The 17,087-nt window shown below is 41.8% G+C and overlaps 2 protein-coding genes across 4 annotated transcripts in view; both read left to right on the top strand.

The window, feature by feature from the left end:
* The window catches only part of ell (elongation factor RNA polymerase II), a 35,778-nt gene extending 24,987 nt beyond the window's left edge, over nucleotides 1-10,791 (top strand). The window contains exons 5-12 of one of the 2 annotated variants that reach the window (XM_084355654.1): nucleotides 938-1,188; nucleotides 1,277-1,401; nucleotides 4,160-4,229; nucleotides 5,335-5,956; nucleotides 6,327-6,393; nucleotides 7,637-7,817; nucleotides 7,910-7,954; nucleotides 8,049-10,791. In XM_084355654.1, the coding sequence (XP_084211780.1) occupies nucleotides 938-1,188; nucleotides 1,277-1,401; nucleotides 4,160-4,229; nucleotides 5,335-5,956; nucleotides 6,327-6,393; nucleotides 7,637-7,817; nucleotides 7,910-7,954; nucleotides 8,049-8,153 (1,466 nt within the window). In that variant the 3' untranslated portion in view covers nucleotides 8,154-10,791. The remainder of the gene's footprint in view (nucleotides 1-937; nucleotides 1,189-1,276; nucleotides 1,402-4,159; nucleotides 4,230-5,334; nucleotides 5,957-6,326; nucleotides 6,394-7,636; nucleotides 7,818-7,909; nucleotides 7,955-8,048) is intronic. The other variant, XM_084355655.1, reaches the window with a different exon arrangement.
* A 4,818-nt stretch (nucleotides 10,792-15,609) lies between these two features.
* dot1l (DOT1-like histone H3K79 methyltransferase) overlaps nucleotides 15,610-17,087 on the top strand; it is a gene marked incomplete at its 3' end in the record, with an annotated part of 28,810 nt that continues 27,332 nt past the window's right edge. For both annotated transcript variants that reach the window (XM_084355762.1, XM_084355761.1), the window contains exon 1: nucleotides 15,610-15,968. In XM_084355762.1, the coding sequence (XP_084211888.1) occupies nucleotides 15,888-15,968 (81 nt within the window). In that variant the 5' untranslated portion in view covers nucleotides 15,610-15,887. The remainder of the gene's footprint in view (nucleotides 15,969-17,087) is intronic.

Genomic DNA, 17,087 nt, shown 5'->3' with positions numbered 1-17,087 from the left:
GCTCACATTGCACCAGGCAGGTTTTGTTGGTCTGAGGCTGAATGGCAGAAGGCCAGCATACTGCCAGCATGCCTCATCTGTAACCTGGACTTTATTGAATTTGATGGTGGTCGGTTCCTCGGTGGCCAAACATATAATGTGCTACATGCACAGTGATCCTCTTATTTCCCCCTAACCCCATGAATGTAATTTAAAGGCACAGAGGCAGAAATGTCCCCAGGCATCAACTTTCTGACCTCTTGTTTTAGTCTCTGACCTAAACTGTAAAACCCATCGTGCTACATTTACTGTTGCACAGCAGGCACAGAAAAGAAATGAATCCAGCCTATTCATTGTTCAGCGGTGAGTCAAAAACTGTTTAGTCCATGTGTGCTGTGGAGCCAAAGAGTGTTTTGTTCTCAGTAGGAGGCAACACAGGATTAATGTGAATCTGAATCACCTGAAAAAAGGTCTCAGTGGGAGAGGCGATAATAGCTGATGTTTGTATAATGTAATGTGAGTTCGGACGGACCTGGCAGCGGTAAAGATCAGCTTATGATGCATCTTTTGTGACTCATCTGCAAGTTCGCAGCCATTATCACTCACTGAGTTAAAAAGAAAATGTTGACAGAAATGAATGCATTTCTTTCTGAGATTATAGTTATTTTATGTTCTTAAGAATGTAAACAAGTGCTGGCTAGCAGCCAAAAAGTCACTTGAGTTTCTATCAGCATGTTTGTTTCAGCATGTTTGTGTCAGTGGTAGGTTGTAGTGCTTACGTCCTCCTTTGACCTTAAATTCTCAACACAACTAGGAACTGGACTGTGAGGTAAACTGTAGAAACTATTCATTAGATTACATGCAAAATTTAGTCGGCAAGATAAACAAAATTGTATATATCATGTTAATCTTGTCTAATGTTGGCCTCCTTCACTTCTGGAACTCCTCCACACCTCAGGTAAAAAGGTTCAGATCCGGAAACCGGCACCTGGCCTGTCAGACATCGCCCCCTCACGGAGGACGTCTCGGCCTGTCATCATCTCTAGCGGAACGCTAAAGAAGAGCACAGCTCAGCACAGGCCACTCCGGGAGCGCCTCGTACACCTGTTGGCCCTCAAGCCTTACAAGAAGCCCGAGCTGATCCTGAGGCTGCAGAAAGATGGTCTCCTACCATTAGACAAAGACTACCTGGATAGCCACCTGCAACAGGTTATACACACACCACGTGTCACTCACAGTGAAGCTATCCCTTCCCCCGCAGTTAAGACTCACCCGTGCCACTTTTCTCACTTCGTAGGTGGCGAACCTGAATGGGAAAGACAACACCTTCACATTAAAGGACTTTTTGTATAAGGAAATTCAGAAGGACTGGCCAGGCTACACAGAAGGAGACCAGCAGCTTCTCAAGAGAATCCTGTTCAGGTACGTCAGAGATCACTCTCACTTGAAACTCGCATGTTTCCCAAATCTGTTGGGGATTCTCGTCACGCTTAAATTTAGAGCAGCTGGACAGTTTTTTCAAAATGTGGAAAACGTGTTAAGTGCCATATGTTGCCATGAAGTGCATGGTCATTTACACATACTTTTAGATTGCTGTAATGTGCATATTTTGTTGCAGTCGTGCTTAAATTAGTCTGCTGTCCTCTGGATGGTCAGTGTTTATTTTAACTTGACACCGAGGATGTTATGAGCCAGTGCTGGAGTTCATTAGTTGTGTTCGGTGAATAGATCTCGGGTGACGTATACTGGCACCCTGAGGTCTAAAGCTTCTGAGCAACAATAGCTGATATTATACCAGGGGATTGCATTTCTACAGTAACAGAGTTTTCTCAAGTTACACTCCAAGCTGTTGTGGAGTACGGATTTGTGACACTGCAAACTGCACCTTGTTTTCTCATTTGTGTTGACTCTCTGGCAAGAGTGAAGCCACAGTGTGACAGCTTTGGTATGCAAGAGTCACAGAGCTGCCAAGCACTGTGGAGAAGTCTCTTCCCATAAAGGAATGTTTGCATGCAAAATCTTGTCCTTTTCAAATATCTTATGTATGTAACTGATTACAGCATATACAATATGATCAGGGTGTATAAGGCTGTCCTGGCTTGACTTCAATGCAGTTGAAACTATGGAAACTATTAAAACTATGTACCCTTTTTGTAGTTGTTAGAATGGTAGGTGTGTCTTTAGAAAAAAATCAAAATTAAAAAATATATTCATTGCTCCCCTGAATACATAAGTGTTGTATTTGTTGATGGCATGTGCTGCTGGCCTTCTTCCCAGTGGAAAAATCTGGTTTCTCAGGATCTGGGACACTAAGGAAAAGCAAACTCCCAGCTGGCTATAAATAGAGCAGGCAGCAATCCTCGGTCCTCAGTTTGTGTTTACGTAGTGAACTCAAGAATAGCTCCTATTCATGATAAGCTTAGTTTTACCTGTGGTGCAACTCTAAAAGACTCGGGAATGTTAAGACTGAGTGACCAGAAGAATGAAAACACGCATATGGTATAAGCAATAAAACTGCTTCCTATTCAGCCTTGCATGCTTGAAATGTCCAGCTTTTGTTGTTACTGATAGCTTCGTGGTATGGTTTTATGTTGTATTGGGCTTTTTGAAAGGCATTTCTGGTATTTTTTGCATCTTATCTTCATATATGGAGAACAAAAAAAAGCCTCGCAGTATAATTTCCTTAAATTAATACAAACTACAGCCTCTTTTATGGAAGCCCATTTCTGCCATTTAAAGAAAAAGGGAAGTTGAAACCTTGATTTTAAAAAAAAAAAAAAAAAAAAAAAGTTATGGGATAAATAAGTCAGATTTAGAAAAAAGTCTAAATTATCATATAATTCACTATTTTGAGACCAAATAAATCATAATTATGTGATAACAGTCGACTTGTTATCTTATATTTATGACTTACCATGTGAATACTTTAATTATCAAGACTAACTTTTCATCTTGGTTTTTTTCTCTTTATAACTGGACCTTCCGGCACAATTCCATTAAAAGTTTCACAAAGTTAGTTATTTTGTATATCGAGGCATGCGTATGCACACGTACTTGCTCCTTATTTGTGTTTCTCCTCTGTTACTGTACTTTGAGTTCTGTTTGTGATTTTATCAGCTGACAAACAACCACAGCCTGCCACCTCCTCCAGAGTCTTGAGCCAGTACAGTCAGTCACGCCGGAGTAGCACAGCAACATGATTGGAACGCACATGATGCAACAGTGTTCCAGTGCATGCTGATCCATGTTTGAGGTGGCACCGGTCCAAGGTTCAGCCATATCGGCCGGCCTGCTGTCTCACTCGTAGCTCTGACTGTCCCCACCACAGATGCACACACATTGAACCGGGGTGGGGCATCGACAGGACTTGGTGTACCCAACTGCCCCATTCTGATAATGTCAAGCAGTGTTTATCTTGGTTGGATAGCTGTATATTGGCATAGCTCTTTTGTTTTGACACTTTTGCTGTATGGCAGAATAATCTGCTGCATAATGAGGTCAGAGTTTAGTGCATCATTATCATATCTGGATGTGTGTTCACACTTGGCACTAAGATGGTTCTCAGCCGACATGATCACAAGTAGACAATACACACAGTTACTGAAGCCTCTTGTGTAGGTGGTCAGGGCTAGAGTGGTGTGAAAACAAATGCAGTACATCCCAGATCCCGTTGAATGGCCGTGCAAGCAACTTTTTGAAGTGCATATTGTCTAATAAACCCCCCAAACGACATCCATCCCCACAGTGGGCTGCGGTATCATATTCTTTCCCTCTCGCTTCCTCTCTGAGAAAGTGGCATCGCACTCTACAGTGACAGTCGTCTTGAACTAGCCGCCAAGTGTTCAACCATTAACTATATGAGCAGCAATGTGAGTAATTGTAATTATTAAATCTGTTTTTGAGTTTTCATTGTCCCTTTTGGAAATTAAGTGTGTTGTTATGATAAAATGCTGCTCTGTCAAGTGGGTCCTCCTTTGGTCTGTTGTCATAGCTACCCTCTCAGCTTCACAAAGCAACTGGGTGAGTTTTTAATTGCGTCATGCTGTCACCTCAACAGGTAGACGGGAAGCCAAAGTAGTGTTCCTGTAATGCTAGTATGCAGTTTACATTTTAGATCCTGCAGAAATGATCAACATTTCCTCTGTTTGTGTGTGTTGCATGTTCGTGTTGACTCTTTTAGGAAACAGAACAGCCCTGCTCCTCCACTGGAGAGCCCGCCTAAAGAGCTGGCCAGCAGTTCGCCATCTCAGGTGAGCTTCCTGTTCCCTCCTCAACATCTCCGCCACTTCCGCACACGAGTCTGTCCCCGCGCTGCCACTCTGCTTTCACTTTCATGTTTGACATTCACATGAGATCTCATGAGAAAGCATAAAGATAAACAGCACAGTAATGTCTGACCTTTTTTGAACCAATTGAACCACAGCTGCTGTGTACTTAATTTCTTCCTCATTTCCACGCGTTCACCAAACACCACAGCCTGCTAACTGGGTCGTCCCTGCAGTCTGGTGGTTTCTGCTATTTCCCAGGGAGCATTTTTTTTTTCTAAATTATGTGGCTCCATCCATACTGATTTGTGTTTCCTCTTGGTCTACATTTACAGTACATGTTTACTGAACTGGTTCCAGCCAACCATATTTACTTACTCAAGGCTTTTATGAGCTCTTTAACAAATGTACATTTTCTGCATGAGTACTCGAGCTTTGTTTTTAAACCAAATAGCCCCCATGCTACACTTCATTTTACTCAAACTGTTCTTCGTCCTCATTGGTTAATTACTTCATATTACTTGTCCTGCAGCTCTTTTTAGGTCAGTTTAGACTCCCCAGTTTACCAATTGTTTACGCTTCCATTAGGTAGAGGGAGGAGAAGCTGCTCCACAATATTAATAGCTCCTTCCTCTCAGATTCTTCTCACCTCAGACACCTACTGTATGCCCCTTCCTTTCCGCTCCCTCCCTCAGCAAACACGGCACACAAACACACAAGCAAACAGTACCCCAGGCTCCTTTTTAGGTTCATTGGTATAAAAAGAGAGCACCACAGCAGGAAAAGCTGTGTGTTAACCTCACATAGGTGAGGGATGGATTGGGGAAATCTGCAAGGCAAACAGGGCGAGACCATGTTCACACAAAGATGGATAAATCTGAAGATAACTTGTCTCAGCTAGCAGCTACTGTCCAAAAGTTTTCCATTCACACCTGAATATTGTAACAAAAGGCAAGCATTTTCTGTCTTCACTCATGGTAGAAAGAAAAATATCAGTTTTCAGTTTTCCTCTTGCTCACTGTGAGGTGAATTGAATTCATATTGAACCCTATCTCAGGTTCTTCTACTAAAACTCCTATTTTTCTGCCAGAAACGGCCTGCCGCTGACTTTATCGACCCCCTTGCCAACAAAAAGCCCAGAATATCACACCTTGCCAGCAAGGCTGCAACAGCCCCAGTCAATGGCAAGCTCAGCTCCTCCAACGGGAGAGGAGAGGCAGGTGGAGCGCAAGCAGGAGTGGCAGTTTCTATGTCAGAAAGTGGCACGACGTCCAGCTCCCAGCCGCTACCTGTGCTGGACATCCCTCGCCCTTTCGAAGCACTGTCAGATGTCAGCAACGACTCCAGCCACAACGGGAGAGACTGTGACTCTCAGGAAACCGCAGTGTCCGAGAGGCTCAGCCAACCTCCTTTGCTTTTCTCGGCCTCAACGGTGCTCACCGCGCCCAGCATCGGCACATCATCTCCAGGACACACGGCCCTGGAGGGCCCCAGGGACAAGAGTCTTTCATCCTGCAACAACAAGTCCAGGAAGAAGTCTAAAAAGCATAAAGACAAGGAGAAGAGCAAAGACAGGGAGAGGGTGAAAGACAGGGTGAAAGAGAAGGTGAAGGAGAGGAAGAGTCCTGAGGGGTGTGTGCCTGAGCCAAACAGAGCCTGTGAGATGAGCCCAGGGAACCTCAAAAGCAACAGTATTCCACACAAAAGCACAGGTGAGGGCAACACACACGCACACACACACACACACACACACATCATCTTTTTCTTCTGCACACAATGTCCTCAGTTTCATAGCACTTGAATCCGATAAGAGATTTCTGAATAAAAGTAGTACTTCAGATGTGGATGGACACCAGTTAGTCATCACTGTGAGTAGGTGCCGTATCATGTGACCAGTCAGTGACTCACTGATTGAACGGAGACCCCTGCTGTTCAACTTTATGCCTCCAATAACCTCTAATACACACCTCTGAATCCAACTGGCAGATGGCATCTTTAGAGGATTACTCATGAAAGAGATGAATGATGTTAATAATGACAGCATAAAATGATGTTCTTCCTGTAATTGTGATCTTGTTTCAGATCTGAATGGGATGTGCAACAGTACCAGTATTCCTTCATCCTCACCTGAGGTGGCAGAGTATTTATTGTGAGTATTTAACCATTTTAGGTCTTGATACTTTATGCAGCCGTGCTGCTCGCCAAGAGATATTGAGTTCTATTTTAAATTCACACTGTGAGGGGGCATTATGGCTGAAAGGGGAGCATAGAGAGAGAAAGATGTGAGGTGAAAGGGGCAGGTGCATGCTGGTGTTTTAAAAACAACAGGTTAGTTATCATAATTTGGGCCACTTACCAACATGATCAGTGATTGCAGCAGCAGTACAGATTGTGACGCAGGCTCCTGGAGGAAATGTAGGTGATCTGAATCAGTGCAGCAATCAGGCTTTTGGGACTTCAGAGTCATAACTCGAAGCTGAACACACAAACATGTGGCACATGTTTTTAGAATTGGTGTGAAGCTTTCTGAGGATATCATTATATCTGATGTCCATTGCGCATACTAGTACTTTTTTTATTGGTCATGTTGACCAAAATGTAAAAAAATAAAGGCTAAAAGGAATGGGGCTCAAGTTATTGGAATCGTTTGGTTGTCTTGATTTTGTCTTAGCATTGTTTGCTTTTGAAACCCATTGAATTAATCAATGTAATTGGTCTGTCTTGGGCCTTGTCCACACGTACACAGGTATTTTTTTTTTTTTCATACAAACAAACTGCATTTTAGGTCACTGAAAATTTGACTTTTTGGAAAACAACTTCCAGGGTGAAGATATTCAGAAGTGTTTCGGGCAGAAACAGAGATTTCTGGAAATGATGATGCAGATATACATGTTCACTTCCTAATCAAGCCTTATCAGTATTGTGCATTGACGGAATGGATGCTGTATTGTCTATATTTACAAAGACACAAACGAACAGTGATGGAAAAGAGAGACAAAAACGGCTGCTGACAGTGTCGTAATAAAAATAGCATAATCCAGGAGGATTCTGTGAATAGCAGTCACGTTTCCCTGCCGCATCATTTTTTTTCCCTGTAAAAAGAAGTAAAAGTAAAAATCGTATTAGCTTAGTATTTTCCGTAACTAAGCAACCATCCAGAGGATTCAAGCTTCCTGTTTACACCAGCACACGCATCCCCAGTGTCCATGTGATTAGCGTTTTCAGGTGTATTGGTATTGATGGAGTTTACTGAAGCGCACATCTGAACAGATCGTTGTTGCTTTAAAAAAAAAACATTTTTAAATGCCTGTGTACATACAGAGAAATCTATGTATGTTGTGTGACTTTCTCTTCAAATTTCTCACTAAGATTTTCTCTCCTTTCTCTCCTAGGAAGTACACAGTGATCGGCTCTCCGGAGCAGCGTCAGAGGTATAAAAACGATTTCAACGCCGAGTACAGTGAGTACCGGGATCTGCATGCTCGGATAGAGGGCATCACCCGGCAGTTCACTGTGCTTGACAATGAGCTCAAACAGCTCCAGCAAGGCACAGAAAAGTACAAGGTAGATTCAGTAAGGGACGCACACAAATCTGCTCTTTGAGTAAAAAAGTGCTCCATTTTATTTTTCAGGTTCTTTATCTTTTTTGTGTCTTCTCTTCTCAGACAATCCACAATCAGATACTTCAAGAGTATCATAAAATAAAAAAGGTAAGTTTAAGTCCCGCTACCACAGATCTGATAACGTAAAGTATCTGAGTACAATATCAGATTGTGACTATGTGCTTTTTCCTATCCCTTGCAGACTAATCCGAACTATAGTCAAGAGAAGAACCGCTGTGAATATCTACACAACAAACTGGCACATATAAAGAGACTTATTGCCGAGTACGATCAACAGCAACTTTAGAAGTAGTTATTAGACATTGTTTCCCTGTTATCTCTGGAAACCAAGCAGATAAAGGAAAACTGGATTCCGCTTGTGCTAAGAAAAATTCTCATGAAAGATGCCATGAAGGGAGTTATTCCCCTCATCAGAGCCAAAGGCTCTAGTGAGGACTAAAGCAGGACACACTCTTTTTTTTTTCTTTTGTTTTTTTGTTTGTTTCTCTTTTTGGAAGATGGGGTTGTGCCTGGTGTGGCCATGTCCATCTGTGTACTTAAAATGCATCCAGAGGAAAAGGTTCTATGTGGCTTTGTTATTCTCAACAGCCCACCCTGCTTATGGTGCACAGAGGTTTGAAAGAGTCACTTTCTCGGGAAGAATCCGAATGATCTTTCCTGCTTTTGAAACTGGAGAGAAGGGGGGACGCTATGGTGCAGATTGTACGCCAAATGCAACTAATTTGTTTATGACTAAAGAAAACTTAAGTGAATTTCCCCATATACCGAATCGAATGGTTGTGACGTTGAATTTATCTCTATTTATTTTTGACACTTAACTGGGAGGACTGAGTATGTTTTACACTCCTCGATATCAGTACTTAAAAGCTGTCTCTTCTTTTCTGTCCTCGCATCTTGAATGTCAGCCAGTATTTTATTCAGAAGCTGCCTTGCCCATCTAATTGTAAATCTGTTGGCGTTAATTATTTCTTTTCTCTTTTAAAGAGACGCAGATATTACTGTTGATGAAATCAAAACAATGCCTCTACATGCACAGAGTCAGACGCAGGTTTGTGCGCTTGGCTTTTCTTTTCTAAAATCATGTGCAGATGTCTTAACAGAGGGGGACGTTCGTGAAAGTTTGCAGTCGCTCTCGAGCTGTAGATTTTCAACAACGCGGCCTCCTCACCCAGTCATGACAAGCTGCAGTGCTTGTTTATCGGTTACAGCAGTGGTCCTTAGTTATGGTTCATCATATCGTATCAATGAAAAACTAGATTTAGCTCTTAATTGGTTGTCTTTTCAGTTCAGCTCATGACGGCTTTTGTAGCAATAGAATGATTCAAGGTTTATCTGAAGAGTCCTTTGCCAGTTGTACTCTTCATCATGCTTCAGAAGATCCTCGAATTGTAAGACGATGCAGATAGGGAGTGCGGATCTACAGGCTTGTTTTTCTTTTTTCATCAGAATGTTAAAAAATTAGGTTTGAGCCACAGATCTGATATCTCTTAAGTTACGATCACCGTCACCTTTTTAGTTGTGTTAAAATAGTGTTTACAACGTCTTTAAAAAGATCAAATTCATTGTTTTGTCTGCTCATCGACCCACATGGTAGTCCATCGAGACGACTGTTAAGATGAAGCCATCCTCGATCATCCTCCTGGTGGAGGCCTCACCTGCGACCAGTTTTTGCCTTTTTCAAATGTGATGTCAGATATTCACAGAGGTTGACCCTGAAATCTATTTTCTGGATCAGCGCTCCTCTCTGAGAAGCATCGCGTCAAGACTCGACGGATCCGATTAGAAATGCTGTATCAGAACTCAGCCCGATGCACGAGCGAGTCGAGTTAAGTCGGCGGATGCATTTCTTATATTGATCTTTTTATGTGAATATGAAAAATCAGCACTTTTTTCTCCTGATCTTGCTGTTACCTGGGGGTTTTGTCCAGATGACTTTTCTCTTTGTCCATCAGAGTGCATGCTTTATGAATGTGTTACAATGAACAGTTCTTTGTATCTTTACTTGAAGAAAAAAAAAAAACTGCCCAATGATCTCAAAACCCAAGCAAAGGCCGAGTCCGACTGAATCAGTAGGTAATCAATTCGACATGGCTCTGACCAGCATGTATACCAAAGTGCTTACCGAGTGGGATGACAGGAAACGCTCAACCAAATGTTGGCAAAGGAACATGTTTCAGTATTCTCTACTTCCTGTTATTATCATGTCTTTTGTCATAACTTATCATCCAGTTGAAGCTTTTCTCAGTGTTTCCGTGTGTCGGAGGAGGCTCCTTTGCTCCAGATGGGATTTTGCATGAATGGGCTCAATTGTTTCAATGTAATAGCAGGTTTCAGATAAATCACTATCCTAATGCAAACACTACATCAAGGCCATCGCTCTGGGGTCCGTCACAGTGATACTAAGACTGGATCTGGGACTTGATGATGTCTGGCCGAGGTAACGTAAAGTGTGTCAAGGTGAATGTCTTTTTAACAGAATCAACACTCGGCATTGCCCAGTATTGCGACCATTAACAAGAAAGACACTTTTCACTGTTCATTCTTACTGTATCTTGTTTTCTCAAAGCATTCTGATTACTGTATTACACATCTATAACGGTCAAAATCCATTGTGAATGAGTTCACCAGTGAACACGTTTTTGCTCTGACGGAGATCAAAGTGTGTGAAAGTAACGATATGCCAGCACAGGAGTACCGTTGTATGAGTTGATTGTGCCAAAATGACCTGTTGTATAGGGTTTTTTTTTCTTTTCTCTGAGTATATACATGCTGCTGTATAAGCAAAGAGGGCTTTGGAGGAGAGTCATATGAAATGTTGGCGCTAAAACCCAAAGCACGCTTTTTGAAAACCATAAGGGACTGGGACTGAAATTGATCTTTGTTTCAATAAAATTCTTTAAAATCCTTATTTGTGAAATTCTGAACCAGTTGTCGCTGTCTGTCATTGTTGTATGTGTTGATGCATATGAGGCAATGAGACTTTAAAGGTGCAATATGTAAGAATTTTAGTTGAAAACATTCAAAAATGAACGTAAGAGTTTTGACATTACGTTAAAGACGTATGTATTGTGTTGCAGAGATATCTACTGAAGTTAGCGTGCTAACTAGCTAGCCCCAGCCCGCCCTGTCCTATAATACCACTTTGTACCTCAAGAGGCAAAAGCCCAGTAGTATAGATCAGGCCCTGTGTAGATACAGCTGGGAGATGTGTGCGAGCTGCAAGTTTGCTACCCTCAGTGACCCGTCTTAGCTATTTTAGTCTAATCAATAAATAAATTAAACTCTCTGCATTTCAAGAAGGTTTTACAACACTAAGACAAGCTTAATTGCCTCATTAACTCATTAAATTCGTAAAGCACACTTCATTCCATCCTGACAGACAAGAAAATCCATTTCTTACATATTGCACCTTTTAATGCTTTATTGTAAAAACACACTTAATGATTTAAAATCCTATTTTTTATAGGATCATATCTTGACATTTTGGCTTTAAACTTAAAAAAAACAACTTCTTCCTGTCACCCTAGAAACAGGATTTTGGAAGCACTGAGAGCTTTTGTCGATTTTTATGTCTTCTAACATTTGTTTACAATTTCTGAGGCCTGTAGTGAAGAGGATGTCCTGTAGATGGCAGCAGTTTCCTACTGTTAGTTTCTAAATTCACACAGCAATGGCACACCTTGTTTTTGTTTAATAGAAAGCAACAAATGTACTAGAAACATTTGGATCCCTCTGGTCTAACCAGCTTTTTCTTCTGACATGCATGGTCAGCGACACAATCGGGAATAGTGGTAAAGGTCGGTTAAACCCCTCATTTTGTTTTCAGTTTGTGCTTTCTGTAGTATTCTATATGTGTGGCCTGTGTCTAATCAACATCCTCTTACAATCCATGATTGTGTGTTGTTTACTGTCTGTAAAAAAAAAAAAAAAAAAGGTCCTTGGCATGACGGTGGCCAGAAGATGCTCCTCCGAGGCGACAGAGAGGACAGGGCTCTCTGTAATCTGACACACTGTGAAAGATCCCAGAAATCTACATAGCGACTGTGTTCCAGTTGGCCGGGCTGAGCTGTGCCGGAGCCTCGCTATGCTGCCACTGGCTCACATCCCAAAGTTGGCCTCAGCGCTGCTCAGGGAGCTGGAGGGGGGCCCGGTCAGCGAGTTCACTGTGGCGGGCTGCCATCTATCCCCCTTCTCAACGTACAGCAGCACATACACTGGCATGTTTACACACTCAGCAAAGAGAGATCTCTTCCACCTTCATGTTTCAAAGGTTTGATAGTCAGAAAGGGTTTTATCTGTCTGGGATTTGAAATGCAGAGAGGGGTCCGCTTCTATTTAGATTCTCTGCTAACAGTGGGTCGGTGCTTTAGTGTGAGAATGTAGGTCATGGTTGAAATAAAGGTCAGTCAATTATTTGATATAATTGGCATGTGTATTAGGCAGGAGGACGATTCATAATAGCTCTACATCCAACCACGGGAAATAGATAACACAGGCTTCATACATGTGGGTTAGAAGAAAACATTTCTCCTGGCACCTGAATTACGGGCAGTTTGACAGCCTGTGACGAGAACATGAAAGATCAAAGTACAAGGACGCACAATTTTGTCAAAAAAAACAGCCCATACATGGTCACATTTTTAAAAAAGCAGAGCCAGTGGAGTGAGCAAGGTCTCTCCAACAAAGTTAACAGTGTAACTCCTATTATAAATTATAAATAAAACGGACTAAATAAACCAGTACAGTATAATAGAAGTGATTTTTGTTACTTGTGACACACAATTGCACTCATTACTCTGCCTTCTCTGAGTTTTATTAATGTTGCACTCATGTTGCCGGTGCATGGTGCGCTGGAAGCTCAGAGCAATAACCAGGTCTGCTGATTTACTGCCAAAGCCAGCCAGTAATCTCGATGATAAACATTTGTTTTTCATCTTGATCACCTCTCTCTATTTCTGCAGTGTTTGTGTCTTCTCCTCTGTAATGGATCCTGTGTCTCTGTGTGGGACTGAGAGCTTCATGTTATGACCTTCAGTGTCACTTTTCACAGGAGGAGGATTGTTTCGCCACACCGCTGATCTTATTGCTGATGCCACGTACTTCTCTGATTATAAATCACCAATCAGAAACACACACAACGTACAGATAGTGTAGTAAGTCAGGTGGTGTCAGTGCTGGTCATACAGTTCAATAAAATTAGTATGAATTTTTGATTTGATTTGACTATAATCTCAGGCCACATTCAGGCCGCACATGAACAAACCTTCTTCTAAATAATGCTGTACAACTCTGTTGTAGCCTGCGACTCAGAGTCACCCAAATTTTCTGCGAATGAGCTTTCGACATGTCATTTTGTAGTGTCACCTATCCACTCTTTCTTGCATTTATTTTTACCATTTGACTATTTTACCATTCGTAATACATTAAAAACTGCAACAGATAAGTCTGACTTGTCTTTCGATGCAGGAAATCGTTATGCTACAAACTTCTGTGGTACTATTCTACCATTTGCATAAGTATTACGGAAACAGTGCTGGAAGTTGAAATGTAAAACTGGCAGAGTTGGAAGCTGAACTACATTACCTAAAGAAGCTGATAGCTGAAATGCATTGCCTTAGAATGTGAACATGCTTTACATGAATTGCAAGAGTTTCGTGTGTGTTTGTCTTTGTGTGCATGTAAATATTTGTCGGCATGTATCAAAGATCACCTACATGTCTGTGTTACAAGGTCAAATGCTGTTCAAGCATTCAGGGCCTTGCTCTCTTTCAATCATCAATCATTTTCTTTCTTTGCATTTTTATTATCCAAAGCAATGCAGCTCATCTGTGCAATATTTATACAAACTATTTCTTCTTTCATCATTCTGAGGTAGCAGTTTTCCACTTTACATTCCAGCTTTTCCGGCAATGCATTTCCACTCTCAGCTTCTTTAAGTAATGTAGTTCAGCTTCCAAATCTTCCAGTTTTACATTTCAGTAATGCATTGGCAATGAATTTGAGCTTTCAGATTTTTCGGACAATTTATTTCAGCTGTCAGCATTCACATGCACTTTCCGCAGGAACGGCAGACGTATGCGCAGTCTGAGTTCAGTATTTATTGATGTCTTCCTCTGACAGAAAATGATGAGAAAGAAACGTCAAGAAAATACATTTTAAAGTCTTTCTAAAGTCCTTATTCATATCTGGAGAAGGAGCAGCAGGAATAAACCCTCAGGATACAGGGAAAACCTCCACACAGCTCCAAAATAATTTGCTGTGGGCCACTGTGCAGCCCACGTACTGTACCTTTCTCCCAGCTGTTATTTTTACTTATCACACACAAGTGTAATCAATATTAATAGGTGTGTGCATTCCATATTTGCACGCCAGTTCTCGGACCAAGGTGTTGTGCTTACCGACTCACTGGCACACACTGCTGTCTTCTACAGGACTACTGGGCTGCTATGAAAAGAGATGTGTTTTGGGGGATTTATTGAAAATGCAATGAATAATTTAAGCCTTTCCACAGATGTTTGAAGGTGTACTATGTAGTTTTGGAAAGAAAATTTAACAAAAAGAGAAAGATCTTCTTTGACTGATTCTTGTTTTATGCCTAAACACACAAATTAACAAACTCTTCAATTTCATGTCTGAAATAAACCGAATAAACAAACTGACCTGAACACAATTTCATACTGTTTTACTTTGTTTATATTTGGCGGACCCTGCCACCTCTCTAGCTTCAAACAGTGGTCTGGGGGCCTTATTTTACTCTGAGAACAGCTTGTTTATTCAATTATGGACACAATTTGTCTCATTACCTCAGTAATATTTTAAATATTATGATTCTGAGTGGACAGTGATTAGCGCTGAGGCACTGTTACCTCTCAGCTCCTGGGTTCGAGACCCGGCTGGGGTCTGTGTAGAGCTTGCGTTGGTTCTTCTCCAGGTACTCCGGCTTCCTCCCACAGTCCAAAGACATGCAAGCTAGGTTAATCACCTGTCAGCGTGAATATGCTCGTGAAAGGATAAGTGGGATAATGAGATTAAAATTCTGAGTTTGAATTTCCTATCCAAAACTACATAGTGGCCCTTTAAAAGGCAGAAGAACAGGGACAACTCCAACTTGATGTGAACAGATGTGCTCCATGTTCCTATAATGCGTGTTGCCCTTTTGAATATTCTGCTGTAGCATGCAGCTATTCATCCAGAAACTGATAATATAATATTAAAAGCAATTGAGCTTAATATATAATGTATAATTACATCGGTAATGTCTGAAAATGTGTTTGCCATGTCCTGTGTGCTAAAAAAACTTGTCAGTAGACGTCAACGGCTTGTTTATTCAATTATGGACTAAATCAGATACTAAATAAAGCTTCATAATCCAGTGCTTAATAAAGCTTAATAAAGTTCTTAATACATTTCAACCAGTCATATAAAGTGTAATAATAGGCTATTAAATAAAACATTTATTAACGGCTGGTTATTCTGAGTAATTGTTTTGGTTGGGGATTTTTTGAGGGATCATAGTATCACAATGGCTTAAAATAGAAGTTACACTGTTATGGTCCAACTCCACCGGCTCTGGAAAACAGTCGTGATGTAAACCATGCGCTCACTCTCACGCGCTGTGGGACGGTTGCACGCTCGTGCTCGGCGTTGCTGGCCCACGCGCTGAGATCACGGTCCCGTTGGTGACGTCTGTGTCCCCTCTGGTACCAGTGGCCCCCTGCCATATATATTCATGCCGGGCAAGATGGCGGCGATACGGACGAGGTGTTATTGCCAGTGGACATAAACAGGCATTTTATTCAAAATATAAACCCGAGGCAGATACATTCATACACTCGGCCGTACTGTGTGTGTGTATACCTCGCAACGAGCGTCGACGTATTTTTTATTCCGCGCGTTTCAACGTTTTTTTCTTACAAAATGTTCACGTTGTAGCTCGCTCGCTAACCGACCAGCTGGCTAACAGAGAGCAGTTACTAGCTAGCTAGCTATCTATAACAGCCAAGCCGCCGTGAAGTGTAGAATGGGAGAAAAGCTGGAGCTCAAGCTCAAATCGCCGGTTGGAGCAGAACCTGCAGGCTATCCGTGGCCGTTGCCAGTATACGTAAGTGTTACACCTCAAAACTCAGCGGGTGCAGATTTAGATTTTGTCTCTGTTTTTGTCTTTGTTAGCTAGCTCTTTGCTAACGTTGGCTAGCTTGCAGGAGCCATGGCACGCTCGTCCTGAGAGTCAGGTCATACTGGTTGGGACGGTGACAGACATGGTGTATGAGCTAACAACCAAGACGGATCTTATATCTAGCATGTGTTATACCGTTAGTGATTCCCAGAAAACGGTAACATGGTGACTGTGGCACATTTCAGCAGAGTAACGTTAACGCCAGTAGGCAGCGACAAGTAGAAGTAACCCAGATATTGACAGTCATAACAAGGTGTTTTGAAATCGGAGCCCCTCTCCACATTCAGGATCATGTCAGTCTCACTGTAACTTAGTTTTTGTCCAAACTGTCTCGGCTATCGTCATTCATGGTCCTACAGAAACATTTGTAAGTGGAACAAAGTCGTTCATAAGCGGGCTATACCTGTTTTTCTATGTTTTGATTCACCACTTGATAAGGGTGAATGATCACACAGGGCACATAGCGATGTAGAGATTATATACAAAGTGTGTGTGTGTGTGTGTGTGTGTGTGTGTGTGAACTTTGTTTGGTCTGTGTTTTCTCGATACATTCCTCGAGTGCTGTCTGTGTTTTGTTATCTCATGACGTCCCTATGATTGATACCAGCTGGTTGTGTTTGGTTGTCTGAACTCTATGCATCCATTTTGATCCCTGCTCCGTCCGTTCATAGGGGAGAGATAGCCATGCTTGCTAGCCCAGAAATGGACTTCATTTCCCTTTAGTTGTATTTCCATGTAGCATGCTGTCAACACGTCAGGGGATGATTGCAGTTGACTCATTGGAGACAGAGAAACGGAAAAGGAAGTGGTTTCATGTTTTGCGGTCTTTTTTCAGTGTTGAATATAGTTAACTTAAACTGTGTCTCTCATTTATAGTAATTGCGGTGAGACAGTGAGTGCTGACTGAGAAAGAGCTCAAGTTCTCAGAATGTCTGTGGGGTCTTTCGGTACATCTCTCCACCCACACTACACCTAATCTGACAGTTGGGTAATTTCGGTGTTTATCCCATCATCACAATATGATCTGAATGAGTTTCATGTCTC

Source organism: Pagrus pagrus, assembly GCF_965226575.1.
Source record: "Pagrus pagrus genome assembly, chromosome: 6".
NCBI lineage: Eukaryota > Metazoa > Chordata > Actinopteri > Spariformes > Sparidae > Pagrus > Pagrus pagrus.
This window is presented reverse-complemented; position numbering and strand designations above follow the sequence as displayed.